The sequence below is a fragment of the Stigmatopora nigra genome, chromosome 4, assembly GCF_051989575.1.
Source record: "Stigmatopora nigra isolate UIUO_SnigA chromosome 4, RoL_Snig_1.1, whole genome shotgun sequence".
NCBI lineage: Eukaryota > Metazoa > Chordata > Actinopteri > Syngnathiformes > Syngnathidae > Stigmatopora > Stigmatopora nigra.
In genome coordinates, this window is record NC_135511.1 from 7,615,220 (window position 1) to 7,631,372 (window position 16,153).

The 16,153-nt window shown below is 38.9% G+C and overlaps 1 protein-coding gene across 5 annotated transcripts; it reads left to right on the forward strand.

The window, feature by feature from the left end:
* Positions 1–41: 41 nt before the first annotated feature.
* mlxip (MLX interacting protein) lies at positions 42–13,634 on the forward strand. Of its 5 annotated transcripts, none has more exons than XM_077715091.1 (17): positions 42–666; positions 1,354–1,460; positions 1,533–1,618; positions 2,056–2,145; positions 2,585–2,626; positions 3,403–3,613; positions 4,177–4,260; positions 5,183–5,277; positions 6,095–6,554; positions 6,948–7,015; positions 7,123–7,213; positions 7,296–7,387; positions 8,761–8,865; positions 8,938–9,065; positions 10,182–10,305; positions 11,196–11,325; positions 12,265–13,634. In XM_077715091.1, the coding sequence occupies exons 1-17, from the start codon at positions 338–340 to the stop codon at positions 12,390–12,392; spliced, it is 2,370 nt and encodes a 789-aa protein (XP_077571217.1). In that variant the 5' UTR covers positions 42–337; the 3' UTR covers positions 12,393–13,634. The 5 variants fall into 5 exon arrangements, 4 of the variants coding, with proteins under 4 accessions (XP_077571217.1, XP_077571218.1, XP_077571219.1 ...); XM_077715092.1 differs by having other exon boundaries at positions 8,962–9,065; XM_077715093.1 differs by having other exon boundaries at positions 3,472–3,613.
* The last annotated feature ends 2,519 nt before the right edge of the window (positions 13,635–16,153 follow it).

Consider the following 16,153-nt stretch of genomic DNA (forward strand, 5'->3'; position numbering starts at 1 on the left):
GTTGGGGCGTTAGCCGTTTAGACCAATCAGACGAAGGTGATGGATTTACACGGACCAATTAGAAACCTTGTAATCTGACGATGACATTCAGCCCCGCCCTCCCATATGAAGCAGTTGGTTTTGCGTCAGCTGGTCTTTCTTTGGTCAACTTGTATACAAAGTTGTGAAAGTCGTCAAAAGAACTTTTTCAGGTGTGGGTGCGTCAAAGTGGCAGGATACAAAAGTAACCGAACCAGGGGCCACTCGTCGTGCCTTGGATAAGTTTCATGACGTGGATAGGATAGTAACAATTCCTCCCGGGCTACCTTGCTAGCTTGTTAGCTATTTGTTCGCAGCCATGGCTTCGAGACAGCCGAGTTCCAACAGGCAGCGAGAGAACAAACAGCAAGGGGACGACGATGACGACTCCGACGCCGAGGAGACTAGCCCGATCTGCAGCCCCAGCCTGAACTGGAGTCGGGACCCCAGGAGGTCCCAGATCATTCACAGCGGACACTTCATGGTGTCGTCGCCACACAGCGAACACCCGCCGAAGAAAGGCTACGACTTCGACACCGTCAACAAGCAGACCTGTCAGACGTACCACTTTGGCAAAGCTAGCACATCTCACATCTCTATCGATGCATCTTTGACCAAACTTTTTGAGTGCATGACTCTAGCCTACAGGTATGCCACACCCGGGAGAAAAATCAATCAATCAATCAATCAATGAAGATTTAAAGTATTTTAGGTTTTTGTAATTTACCTAAGCAATTATTGTGCGGACGCCCTATTCTTCGTCTTGTTATATATTAAATATATATTTATATGTACTAAATATTTCCGTAGTTTCGGTTCAGTTAATTCCAATGTTTAGTATTTAGATTTCGCTGATGGGACGCGCAAGACAAAAGCCCTGCTTACAAGTGCTGCTTTTGGCGTCATCGTGTGGAATTCTGGTGCCAATAATAAACAATATTCAAGACAATAGAGGAGATCACTATACTGCTTCTCTGCTTTTTTAGGTAGTAAAACGCCTAGTAGGAACGCAATTTTGTGATTTACTCGGCCAGGGGCGCGGGGTTAAAGTATCTTCAATTTGAAACACATTTTATGGTGGCTTTTGTGGCCTTCCAGAAAGTCCTATCCAAGGACTAAAATTGCCCCCCAGATAGTGACAGGAGGAACCTTTTTCATTATCATAATCATCACGTCTTTCCAAAAGCAACGTTTGTCAGAACATGAATTCATTCATTTTCAGTGATGTAGTCATTTTAGTTGCTTTGCTAGGATTTTTGCCTGATTTATTATGGTTCAACAAATTGATTCATTTGAATTAATTTGACAATCTCTTATTTGGATATGTTTGTTCAGTGGTAAGCTGGTGTCACCAAAGTGGAAAAACTTCAAGGGTTTAAAGCTACTCTGGAGAGACAAGATCCGCCTCAACAATGCTATCTGGAGGGCGTGGTACATGCAGTGTAAGAACTGAAGGCTGTTTATCAGTATATTTTGCCTTAAGTAACATTGTTTGGATTTTTGTTCACCTTCAGATGTGGAGAGAAGACAAAATCCTGTTTGTCATTTTGTCACCCCACTGGAAGGAAACATTGACCTGGAAGCGCATCGTACCTCAGAGGTGGATTCATTCATTCTTTCTTTGTACCACTTATCCAAGTGTTGTGGGGGGTGCTAAGGCCTATCCCAGATAACTATGGGGACTAGCAGGGGGACGCCCTCAATTGATGGCCAGCCAATCACAGGGCACAACGAGAGAGGCAAACATTTACGCTCACACTCATACTTCAGTGCAATTTAATGTGTTCAACCAGCCAACCCTGCATGTTTTGGGGATGTGGGAGGGAACTGGAGTACCCGGAGAAAACCCATACAAGCCCGGGGAGAACTTGCAAACCCCCCACAGGAATGTCTGGACCTGACATCGAACCCTCGATCTCAGAACTGTGGGGCCGACACATTTACCACTCCGTCCCCCGGCCACCCTTGGAGGTGGCTATTGGAAAATATTCAAATGAATAATAATAATAATTTCATATCATGTGCTCTGACTCCCAGATGATCACCACCGAGGGCAAATGTTGGAAGAGAAGAATCGAAGTCGTTATCCGAGAGTATCATAAGTGGAGGACCTACTTTAAGAAAAGAGTTGAGTTTCACTCACTGGTTACAGTTGTGCATTTCAGTTCATGGTCAATATTTAACATTTTTTAGGCATTGAAATTATTCATTTTAATGCATGAGCATACAAGTTGTAACTCAGTCAAGATTTTCCCTTTTGCATGAAAACATCATCGCGCACAGTAATATGTTGAGACCGACCAAACCTTTTTTGTATTCTGCAAAATATGTAACATTACACTGGTTTTCTTGTAATTCTTGCTACACGGTACTTTTCAATCCCAATAATATAGTTTGTCTCGACTTGCAGTGACTAGAAAAAATGGGAAATTAAGAAAAAAGGCGAATTACTGATTTTTAAATGTTTACTTTTTCTTACAAGGATATTATTACCAAAAAAACATAATTTTGAAAAGAGTCTGGTTCCCTGTTAACATGGGCACTGATTATTTTCCTGTCTTTTCAGTTGCAGAAACATAAGGATGACGACCTATCAAGTTTGCTCAAGGTATGCAAATTCTATGGCAAAAAAAGTGCATGCAGCTTGTCACTTTGACTTTAATCCACCCAAACATTTTTTTATTGTTTTTATTTGGATTATTTGAACTAGGGATGGGCTTTGTTTACAATTTCAGTCAGGAAAAATATATATCTGTGCTACATACTGTATGCAGTTGGTATAAAAAGTCTTGAGAATTTCAATATTTAAAAATAAAATGGAAATATTTTATAAAACAAGTAAAATCTGGTTGTAACAGTGCTTGGACGCACACGATGGCGCTGTTTGATATCTCAAGTACATTACATTTTACTTGAGTTATATTTTGAAGCTGTAAGGACAAAAAGACATAGGTGGGGAGAACTGTTTAACACAAGGACATACTGTATAGGTTTCATCTTTGTTGTCAAGTTTGTCTTTTAAAAAAGATTTTTAGGTGTTTTATGGCAGGATTTGGGGTTTAATTTAGGTTTCCCATTTAGAGTTGATAACCAGGGTTATCGATTTTTTTAAATTCATTTTCAAACGAGTTCACTGAGCAGGTTATAGACATTAGTTTTGATTTATAAAAGAAAATATAGAATTTAACATGTTTCTATTTGAATTGATTACTGATGATACTTTCTGTTAGAAAAATGAGTGTTTTTGTTTGTGTGTGTGTGTGTGTGTGTGTGTGTGCGCACTTTCTACTTTGTGTTTGTGTATGTGTGTGTTGGCTTCACTGATTCCCGCATGCTCATATGAATAACCAACCATCTTGGCGCTTGCATTTTTAACACCTAAAGGGCCCCAAGGAGCAGTTAGCACTGTTTGGGGAAGTCTCTCCAGACATGCTCCGTGCTTGCTTTTGTCAGGATGAAGAGAGTGTGGCCCCTGTGCCCATGGAGCTCGAAGGTTTCTTTGATGTGGAAGTCTTGATGTCCGAGGTGTCTGACACTCTTTTCTCCACCTTGGTGTCGCACCAGCCCACTGCCTGGCCCAACCCCAAGGAGAATGGTGAGGATGCCGTGCCAATGTTGTATTTAGTTTTATCTCTTCAGTAGTCCCGAAATCCGTCTGATTTTAGTACTATTAAACACATCTTAGTACTATTAAACACATCTTAGTACTATTAAACACATTTTAGTACTATTAAACCAGTAGTTATTTGTGACTTTGTGAATAGATGGCGAATTAGAACAAATACATTTTTTTTTCCAATCCAATACCCTGTTTTGGGTGTTTTTTTCTGAGGGTTGGAACGATTTAATTTGTTTTTTAGTTCATTTCTATGAAAAACGTTCATTTGAGTTACGAGTAAATTGACATACGAGCTCAGTCCGGGAACGAATTAAGCTCATATCTCGAGGTAGCACTGTACAACAACAAGTCTCCCAAAAAAGGCTTAGGATGTCAAATTATGCGTTAAATTTTTTTTTTTTTTTTTTTTGGGGTCAAGGTTAGATTTTCAACTAGTGGTGACATTCAGAACCTAGTTTAACATTTTAGGAAAGGCTTCAGGTTTCCAGTGAGAGGTTCAAGCAAACTATGGTAACCTCAGAGTTGTTTGCCTTCCCCAGCTCATGCAGTGAATGCAGACATGATTCAACCAGGACTGTTGCAGTTGCAGCCCAACCTGGACTTTTCTTTTGATCCACTACAAGGTAGAAGCCGTGGTGGCGTAAACTCTTTGTTGTCATCTCTTTTCCAGGATGTATGTAACCTGTTTACAAATGAAGACTTTAACCCTGGGTTTGGGTTTGAAAGTGGTATTTTAACCTTTACTCTCTTTGAAATGCCACAAGGAAGCAGTTGACTAGACAGGTTTCTAGTTATATGCTTCCTGATTGCTCAGCGTATTTAGGAAAAAAAAATACCAAAGGCAAGGTAACAAGTCTGGTCATCCCCAATCAGGCAGTCGAATGGAAAATAGATGTTTAACTTGTCAACGCTGCATGGCAAATTGAAACATGGCACAGCAATGTGAATATTTCACTGGAGCCAAGTGAGAAGCTTAGTCATCTGAATTAAAAGTCCTATTACATTTTCAACCGAGCACGGCTAATTCAACTAGCAGTTTAGCTAAAATGCTCTCACTTAGATGAACCGCCATGGCTTCCAATGAAAAAAACAAACACAGTAAAAACATTTTCCACAACAGACTACTAGGTAGATTTTTGGGTGGGAAAAATATATATAATTCACTAAGCATTCAACTGTCTCATGAGCTCAGTTTAGCTGTAGTGCCTTTGCTTTCTTCACATTAGCTCATAGCCCTATACTAGTTTCCAGTGGCCGTGTTGTCGTCCAACTTGCCGCCAAGGAGTTTGTTCATTAGGGTTTTAGGGTGGCGTGGTCCTTTTGTATGAATTGAATGGATTCAATCCTGCATTCACCCCATGAACGTACACTAATTGTGCACTCTTCCCAAAATCACACTAGTTTCTTTAACCTAGTAACCTGGAGAGTAGATGAAAATTGATTAATATTTCTAATAATATGCTTTAAATTTTTATTTTATTTCATTATTATTATTATTATTTTTATACTAACAGCTTGCTAACTTAGAGACTCTTGTTTTTTTAGACTTATTTCACAGCTTCCGTCCACCTGTCTTCCTCCCCGTTTCCCCCACCGCACCATCAGTCACCCCAATGCCAAGCAGCAGCTCTCCCTCGCAGGTAAACACGGAGCACAGCAAGATTCTAACAAATCACTGCCCTAAACAGCAGGGTGTAAGAGTTTGAGACTCCCTGTATACTCCATCTTCTTGCCTCCTTTGCTGTCCTTTAGTAGTGACACAAACCCACATAACATAGTAATTGTACTAAACTGAAAAATGGAACCTGACCGGCTGCTCAGTCAACTGCATCACTTGAAAGATTATTTGTGTCAATCTGAGTGTTCTTTGGACTTTTTCTCGATAGATTTTTCTGTAAATTGGTTGCCATATTGAGTACCCTATTTTCCCTACTATAAATCTCACCCGGTTATAAAGCACAGCGTTATATTTTACAATTAGTTTCATAGAAAAGTATTATAAGATGGAGTAGTAGTAGTAGTGGGTGGGGGTGGTAGTGGTGGTAGTAGATGTAGGAATAGTAGTTGGGGACTCTGTTATACATCCAATAGATGGTGTAATAGTAGTAGAGGTTAGGAGTTGTGTTATGTATCAACTAGATGGACCTGTGCTAAAGGAAATTCTCATACAATGGTTAATTAATGGATTATAAGACAAAAAACACGACATAAGCTGTTGACGGTCAGAGTGAGTGGCAAGCCCATCCAAACTAAGAAAAAACGTGACTTTTTGTCCGGAAAATACGGTACTTCCTTTTTATACTGCATGAAAAATAAGATGTGTGATACGTATGAAAAGAAATGGGAATTGGCCTGCAGTGTGAATGTAGCCTAGCCTTGACACAAATTGAACTCAAAGGCCGAGGTGCCACTGGACGTGTGTTTTGTCACCAGAGCCAATTATTGTTGTCCATACAGCTCACGGATAGCCACATCCCGCCTTCCGTGACAAGTGAAACCAGTGAGACCAGTGCTGGTGCCATCGTAGACAACTATTTACCTCTTTTTCCTGGGCACTCCGCACTTAGCAACCACGCTGCCATCTCCTCTTCCAATCCTCTGGTGTCACGGTGCATCCCAGATTCTGTGGCATCCATGGTCCAATCCCCCTTGAATCCATCGGCTCCCTTGGGCGAAACCATCATGAATGTGCCGTCCTCCAGGGCGGCCGCAGCTTCCACCGAATGCGCCCCACCGTTGCCGCCCCGGGTGCTGTCCCTAGCACCAATGCTGACCACACCTGCCCCCCAGGTGCCACCACCGCCTCACACATTTGCCCGTCCTAAACATCTCCAGCCGCCCAATGTCAAAAAGAAACGAGACTTGAAGAAGATTAGCCCAGCCATCCCAGTGTCCCCACAGCAGATCTTCTTTACAGGTCTGGATGCAAGATTCTCCAACTTTTTGGGTTCAGGAAATGCTATTTGTCTTCAGAAAATTCTCAAAATCCAGAAAATACACATAATACTGTAGACCCCAACATTTATAACAATCAGTTTGACCGCCTCAACCTTACAATTGTTTTATAGCAACCAAAATTGGTACTGGATGATGTGGACCACTTACATAGCATCGAAAAGAGCTACTATTTTAAAAATGGAAAATTTGGTGATGCAAATTTACAGAAAAATGAAGTGTTTGGTCCGGGAATCCATAGGATTCAGATGGATTTCAATAAACGCAGCACCCATTTGGAAATGATCTTCCTGTTTGGGATGGGGGAGTCAACACCTAAACAAAACTGCTCACTGGTATTCCTTTTAACCCTCAGGTGCCATCCCAGCCGTGAAAACAGATGTGGTAGCATCTTCTGGTTTGCTGATTGCTCATTGTGGTGTGGTGAGTTTTCAACATCTACACTTTTGCTGGAGTCACTGACTTGAATTTGTTGTCTTTTACACATTTAATCTCACTTTAAATATTGCGTTTTTTTTTTTGCATATAAGGCTGGCGGATTCTACCAGAAGTCTCTACAGTGCAACATTCCCTCAGAGAAATCATTTTCCTCTCGCCACAGAAACCAGGAGGCGGTATCCGGTGCGGCTTTGTTCCAACTTTCTAATGTCTCGTTACACTAAAAAAAGAATACAAATTCATAGTGCTCTGTTTCTTTTTGCAGTTCAGGGACAGCCAGTGTCAGGTCACATCTCCCCTTGTGCTTTAGATCAAGTTCCCAGTCCACAATCACTGATCAGCAGTACCACATGTCAGGTAAAAAATAAAAATAAAATAATTGAGTATGCTGTCATAATGTATAGGTAGGATTGGCACAAAACTTTTTTCCATTCAGGCTTTTTGTGACTTGAATTAAAGTGAGTAAAGGTACCACTGTAACATAGTGTTCTACAATACTGCCGGCTCATTTTCTATAGATAGATAGAAAATGTGCTAAATTAATTGAAGGTTCATTCATTCATTTTCTGAATCTTTAATCGAAAGAACAAAGTTAACTTAAATTTTTCAGCAAAACCTTAAAACAAAAAGCGAACCGGCACAATATTCAGGCTGGGGTTCTCCTTGTTTGTAAAAGTGGCCGAACTGGATAAGTACAGTACATTTCCCTCTGTCAAAGTGTCACGGACGGGTAAATACCAGTTCATTTTCCTTTGTCTGAAAGACATGATCTGTGGAGATTTCGGGTCATGTTACACGGTGATGTTGCAGTAAATCATGCCTGCAAGCCTCTTTACGAGTTCCACTTGTCTGATGCTGAGAATTGCTCTCAATATACGGAAGGAATGAGTATAGATCGTAAACTAAAATCCGATTTCACGGAATCGTAAAAAACTTTAACTTCCTACTCAGTCAGGAATATTTTTTATTTTTATTTCCTGGCTTGTAACACTTCTAAGGAGCAGTTACTTCAGGGTGGAATCTGGGAAATATACATAATTAAGTGTAGATTTTAGAGGTTAATCGCTTATGGTGTTATAGTTGTAAATATTTACATTAGATTAGAATTTTATTTCATCTAGTATTCGGGAAATGTATTGGTTGCAGTAGCAAGACACACAAGACATTGTAGACCTAGGTAAAAAAAACTGGAGCCACCCATAGGAAGTCCACATGACAGGACATGTCAAGAGGTCATTTTTTTGTTTTGGTATAGTAGACCATCTTGTGATCATGGGGGTACTTTGCTCCATTTTTTTTCGAAGATTTCTAGGTGAATGTGAGATCTCAAACTGGCCTATAATCGCTAGGATTCTCTGATTGAGGTGGCATCAGATTGTTTTGGGGCCGCTTACCTCTCCATGGATAAGATGACGGTGGTACAAAAGATAAAAACATGCTACCTTTTAGTAGCTGCATTCTTCACTTGTCTGTGTGGAATCTGCTAATCTTAAAAAAAGTGCTTGTGTTCTGAAAATATATTAAAATATAGTATAGGCCAATGTGTTTAGCATCGTCACCATGTTGAATCGCTCAATCAATCCCCTGCCTTGCCCACTGAAAAACATCTCAGTATTTCAACTTCTGCCACAATCAGCTCAGTGATGTCTTGCTTCATTCAACGGCTCAGATTTTTTTAATATCCTCTTTCTTTTGGTTTGTCTTCTTTTAGCCACATTGTTTGTTTCCAGATTCCCAGGAGAGGACACATTGCAGAGCAGAAGAGACGATCAAATATAAATCATTCCTTCAAAACGCTTGGCAGCCTAGTTCCCTCCCTCAATTCACAAGCCAATGTAAGTTTGTAGTCTTAATTGTATACTTACCACTTTACACTAGCCATTCTAAATCTCCTGGTGTGTACTCAGATAAGTATTGCCGTCACCATGCAGAAGACGGTAGACCACATTGAAAAGCTCAAACAAGAGAGGGAGCAAATGCAGGAGGAAATCAGTAAATTGCAGGAGGAGATTACAAGCCTCAATGCCTCCATCAAGTATGTTGTCAATAACTATTTTTATTGTTATTTTTTTATATGCACTGTCAGTTAGCATTTTTTTGTATTTAAAAATGAATTTTTCTTTGGGTTTTTTTTGTGTGAATTTTTTTCTTGATTTCTTTTCAATTAACAAGATATTTATTTTTGTAGCTCTAAATGGCAAACATTTACTAAGTCACAATTATTATTTCATGTTGGAATACCGTTGATCGTTTTTATTTTAAAGGTATATTGTCAATTAGAAGTTAATGTTAATGAATTTATTGGGGCAAATTTAGGTGTGTCAAGTCTACTACAATTGCACCATTAAAGCTATTTCACATTACAATGATGCAATGGTATAAATGTACACAATGATGACACAAAATATTGCATAATGCTTAAAACTCCCATTTAATGACCTATGTAGAGTTTAAATCCACAATTTTATTTCCTCCAATAATGACTTTTTTTCGTCGCCTTAACTTAATATTTACTCGTATCCTCTTCTAATGCCGTGTAAATCTGTTTGGTATCTGACACTAAGAAATTATTTAGCAACAACAAGTTGTTTCTGTATCTAATCATTTTTTTTGTAGCAAGATGTACATATCTATGTCCTTTTTGTTTTAACAGAACGTTGCAATTAATTGTTGCAATTAATTTTGTCTCTGCGCCACTCCCCATGGTGTCTGTGCCAAATTGGCTCAAGGCAGAGTGGAAAGTTATCTCTTATCAGCAACAGGTTTTAAATAACAGGGAAATTTTCTGGTGCCACACGTGCGAGTTGATGAGATATTTACTGCCGTCAGCTCAAATTTTAGGGGAAACATCACGTTCTTGGTGTGTGGAGCTCTGCTCCAAACGAACGCAGTTCTTTCTTTTTGTCTCTGCCTATCTCAACTGCATTCAGCTAAAATTATTTGCACATATTTGCTCGTAATTTGTGTAGTTTTGTTCTATAAGTATAAATCATTATTTGGGCTGTGCTACTTCAAGTACACTTGGAATTTTTTTTTTTCCCATTTTTTTTCTGGTATGGTGACAATCTGTAGTGTTTATGGGTACATTTTATATGTTGCAGTAAGTGAATTGTTGTTACAGTTTTTGCCTCTTTTTTTGTGTCAATCACAGCGAGTGTCACGACCAGATGCCGGCCACGGGAGCACAGGGCACGCAGCGATGCTTCGACCACATGCAGCACAAGTTCACCGAGTATGTTAGGCAGCGTTCCCGGCAGAACTGGAAGTTCTGGATTGTATCCTTTTCGTCTATGCTGTTTGTGTTTAAAGTCTTAATGGTATACCTGTCAGGTTACACAAGTCCCTTTTTAAAATGGTTCCTAATTTGTGTGTGTGTGTGTGTGTGTGGAGGGGGGGGGGGGTATTTGTGTTGGCAGAAGGAAAACATTCAGTGGAAAACATACAGGTATTTCGTCATCTTGTTTATGGGTACTTCATTGCACGGTTTCCTTAAGCTTTATGCAATCACTTGGCTCAATCCTCATTTTCTTATTCCTGTGAAACGATATTTATCGAATACGGGAAGACAAGTAGAATAACACCCTATGCATATTTGGGATGGGACAAGAGACTTAAACTTAAGATTCGATGTGCCTTGATTTGCCAGGGTTACATAATGATATCACAATACCATATTAAAAACAACTAAATGCACTATACAATAAATGAAACACTAAATAATGTGATTTAGTATTTTCTTCCCCTTTAATGCTGGAATTCTGAATCTTGTTGACTATTTCGTGGGGAAGCTAACTGAATGAATGTGTCCGTGTTTTGGGTTCTTCTGAGTGTTCTGATGTATATATTGATGTCATATTGCACCCCTTTAGCCTAATTTTCTTAATTCTTTGGCTTTCAATAATGGTAATAGACATCTAAAACGTTGCAATAGCAATCAAGCAGGTTCATTCACTTCCAACCCTCTCAGGTTAAAATGAATCAATAACAGCCTGTGAATGCAACTCGCATATCGCATCTAACGTGCTATAATGTGCACAGTATTTTCTATTTAATTTTCAGTTTTCCATTGTTGCATGTTTATGTTCTATTACAGTGTGCATGGAAAAAAAGTTGTGTAACCAACGATGGATTCAATCCCAATTGTGCCTTGACATTTTGCTCTCAGTTCAGCATAATCATCAAACCACTCTTCGAATCGTTTAACAAGATGGTGTCGACTGCTACCGGGACGGAGCTTTGCCAGACCACACTGGAGTGGCTCGAACGTCACTGCTCGCTGGTCGCCCTCAGGCCCTGTGAGTAACTGCTATTATTAAAATCTTAAACGAATTTCTGTGGAATCGACTGTCCGCTGAAACAAGAAGGCAATAAAAAAATAAATAATAATAATTAAATAAATAAATAGAGTATCGCCTGTCATCGGAGGAAATTCCTTGTTTGGCACAAAAGATAAGCAGAGAAAGAAATGTATTGCCGAGCTGTAGAGTTTGGTGCTTGAGTTTATGGTATAAACTTGCTGAGACATTTAAATTGTTTCTGGCTCTTGCCGTGTGACATGGTACTCTGCAGAGAAGTGAAAGTGTTATGAAGCTTATGTCATAGTTGAGCTACCACATACTCTTGGCACCAGGTCTCAACCTTTTTGAGTCATTTCCAAAAGGCACTGTGTCTAGACAATACAATACATTTTGGGCACGTGCTTTGCATTTGGAAGTTGTTGGGTTTGAATGTATTTTTTAATCCAAATCACTTCAAGTATTTTTTGTTTAATTCAAACCTAATGAACATTATTATTATTATTGCCTAAGCAACTGACAAAATCGTTCCTCCGAGGCCCCTATTTTTCTTCCTGTTATTATAATTTCCGTATTTTCCGGCATATTGACCACTTCCAAGTATAAGCCGTACCCTTAAAATTATCGAATTTACCAATTTCTCTCGTATAAGATGGCCCAGGGGTTCGGGAACCTTTTTAACGGAGAGAGCCGTCCCATTTCCTATGTTGTCTAAAACATCTTACTGTAAAAAAACAAAATTCAAGTTGCATATCTGAACTTGTTTGAGTTGTTCATCTTTTTTTTTTTAATCTGAACCCCAAATGTCTTCAGTGTTCAACAAAAACAAAGGATATAAAGTTCTTTTACCAATAATTTACAATACGTTTGTTCTTAGGCCAATGAAAACGATCAAATTAGACACAAATGAATTTGTTAGCGTATCTGCATTTGTTTCAGTGGTCAGCAGCAGACTTTGCTACCTGAGCACCACCACGTCCGTCCTCAGCGATCCATCACGCTTACCCGAAGAGGCCTCTCAGGCTTTGAAGCACGCCGACTTGGAGCCTCGCTCTAGGCCCAGTTGATATTCCTCTTTTTCAGAACTCTGAGGCTTTACAGTGATCTATTTGAATTCAAAGGACTGGCAGCGAAAGCTCCTTGTCAACTCTCCCAATACGAATGGACTAGATGTCCATCGCTCTCAACGGTAGGTTTAAAATTTTAATGGAAAGACAATGTCTTGAATAAATGACTTTCATTTAAAAGGAAGTTGCTCAAACTAAGTATGCAAATAGCAAATTAGCCTGATTGCATGGAAAAATGTTTACACACTCCACAGCCGTTTTGTGATGTTAGTTATACCCACGCACACATACACTGATAGACTCGAAGACAGGTCTGTGTGATAATGGGTTTTAATGACATCCCATGGAAGGGTGGGACATTTGTTTGGTTTAAATAGTTTTGGGCATTGATAAAATGTCCTTTTCTAGGGGTTATTAGCTTTTATCGACATTTTCCCACCCCCAATGTTACATATGATGGATATGCTGGATTTGTGTCTGGTCTTTGCCTTTAACTACGACAACAGAATGTTGCTGAACCCCCTACCCACTGTGTTTTTTAGTTGCTCAGCCCTTTTCTACTGAGGGACATAACTTATAGCCCTTATAGGGACCCTCACTAAAACTCCAAGAAAACATAGGGATTGGCACCTGTATTTCTAAAAGTGCTATCAAATACAGAACACCTAAAAAAATGACTGAAACTTAAACTGGTTGATTCTTTGGGTGAGCAAAGGCAACTGATAAATGGAGAGAGAATAGAATAACCATTTGTCTGCCATCATTTTAAAGTCACTTGCTGTTGTGTTTTACAGCACCTTTTAATATACGCTGCACGTTTTCACTGTATATAGATATTTGTCTCACCTTTCTATTTGTATGTGAACAAATTTTCTCAGTCGACATCATGTTATTTGATGCGTCCTCAGGGCAGTACTGGTGAGTAGAAAACAATGCTGTGTTGTTTGTTTTGTTCTCGATGCACTATGGCATGTTTTCATATATCTTCAGACGGCATAATTGCAATACAATCCATATTTGGTCCTCTTGCTTGATAACGACAATGACTTTCTGTATTGTTGATTTTTTTATTTTTTTAATCACAAAACGGTGCAGTGTCATTTTTTTTTATCTGCAACTCCCGTTTTGGTTGCTAAGTATAAATAGTCAATACTGTTTGCCCAGAAAAAAAAAATTACAAACCGGATTCCCCTTATTTTGGGACCCGGTATGAATTGTGAATAAAAACTGAATGCAATGATGTGCAAGTTTCAAATTGCAGTCATTTTTTCAGAGTAGAACTTCGATGGCAGGTTAGGTTTGAACTGAATTGATTTATTTTTTTTAATTGTTAAAAAAACGTAAACAGTCCAGGAAATGTTATTTGTGAAAAGGGCATTTTAATAATAAAAAACAAACAAATGTTTATAAATAATAATAATTAGATTAACATGAAAACATTGTAAAAAATACATATATACATAGTGATACAGACACATCATTTTAATATTATATAAATAATACTTTTCAGGCAGCGAGTGTGTGAATGTCCTAGTCAGTCAGTGGAGAGGAAATCATATTCCTGTTAACACCAGTTTGGTTGTGAATTGGTGAAATCTTCCACCCATTTGCGAGTATAGTAGATGATTCTGAGGCCTTGTTCTTTCAAGATGTAGTCGTGATTCTGATTATTAGTTGTGATTTCCTGTGGGCCACATTCTTCTGGCACGCCACCGTCATCCCGTCCTTCTTGTTCACGAAGTTGTTGGTGTGCAGACCGCTTCACCGCATCCTCAAATTGGCTAAAAAAGTCCCCAATGTTGTGTAAAAGCTGGTCTGCATGCTGCAGGGTCACATTCTTGATAATGGATGGTAAATGTTGTTGTAGGTAGAAACTGATTGAGCAAATGGACGATTGGATCTCGTGCTTGCTGTTCCCAACTGGGATTTTTATTCCTGGAATTGGATCCAAGTTGTCCTCGGTGAATTTCAGCGGTGGGTTCTTGTTGAAAACGTGCTCCACCTAGAGAAAGAGATTTTTATTTTATTTATTTTTTAGCGTGATTTATGGGTGTGTGAGTGTGTGTATGTTAAGATTCTCTCGCCATGTTTCTCCAATCCGTGCAACGTAGAGAGTTGAATTTTTTTATGGTGTACAGAAACAGTTGTCGGACCCTAATAGATACATTAAATTTCTTCACCTTCTCTAAGTGTGTAAACTTAATCTTTAATTTGTTAAACACCCATTTTTCGAAAGAGATTTTTTTAAATCGCGCAACAATTGTCTTTTGGTTCAAATCAAGCAATTAAATTGAATTGAATGCTTTTATTCTCATTATAGTAGTATAATGAGATTTAAAGCTTCACCACAAAGTGCCCAAATAACAACAAACAAACAGACAAATGAATGGTCAATAAATTATAAAAATAAATATTAGTGTCAATGGAAATGTATTCATTTGAAAGGCAAATGACGTTTTGGATTTTGCAAGTTATGCCCATGCTGAAAATGACGAGTACAATATACGGCTTAAAAGCGCTCGCCAATTGTGTTCATTCCCAGGCTCAACCATTGGAAAGTGAATTACTTACGTAATCTCTTTCTGCCACGACTAAATGACAGAGGGCAGGCGCCAAGGCCCTGAGGTTCTCCCGAAGTATGGCGTGCGTGTCGCCCCTGTGAGACACCAAGACGTAGCAGGACAGCAGGTGCAGCTGCAGAAAAAGCACAGCCAGCAGATATAGCGGTAGATGAAGCACACCTATCAGTGAACTCATGATGCACCTTAGCATTGTCATTTCACAAAGCTTATATATATCCAAAGATGGATTTTTTTTTTTTTTTTTTTTAACTTGGCATGGCCGCAATGTTTCACAATTTGCCCTAGGCGGAATGAGGCAATGGCACATGGAGAAAATGAATGACACTTTGAGACCTTCGGAATGTCATTTTTTGTCAAATGTGACCAAAAGGCAAATTGGTTAACACGCTTAATGTTATTGGAATCCAAAAGATTTTGGGGTATATTTAGCGTTGTAATCTATTTGCCATCTAAAGTCATTTCGGATGCTGATTGCAGATCTTGGCTCACAGTTACTGATGAGTCAATCAGATTGGAAGGGAAATTCCTGAGAGGAAAGAATTAAGTGAAGACGTAAACGTAGGTTGGAATTTTTTTTTTATGCAATGGTGCCTTCCTTTTGAGTAGGTGGACTGGCATTGGGCTGCAGTAACACACATCACTGCATTGGGAAAAAAAAGGCCAACAAGGAAACGGTAATGAATATTTTAGATCTAATTTAACGGTAACCCTGTCATTTTTGTAGATGTATTCAGATTATATCTGACATTCAGTATCTATCGCACAAGGGACTATTTTTAGTCATTTAAAAATGAGTCGTGATATATTTTATGGATATAGTACTGTTGTATAGCTGTCGTCTTACATGACATTTATGGCAATTAAGTTGTGACAGTAAAAATCCTTATTCCCTAGCTACGGCACCATAATAACAAAAAAACGAGTTCCCCAAATGCCGGTTTGCGGACTGGTACCGATAATTAAAAAAAGGATGGTACATCTTTCTTTTAAATTTATTTTTTTAAATGAGCCTTTTCAATACTACTGCTATGGTGATTTTTAAGAATATGCAGCCAAATGTATTCCCCCATGGCCTTTTTTTTTTTAAATAATGAGCATGCAAGTATGACAATAACAATAGAAATCCTGCTCATCTCTGGTGGAGGTACGGTCATTTGACAGTAAGATTGTGGACAACAA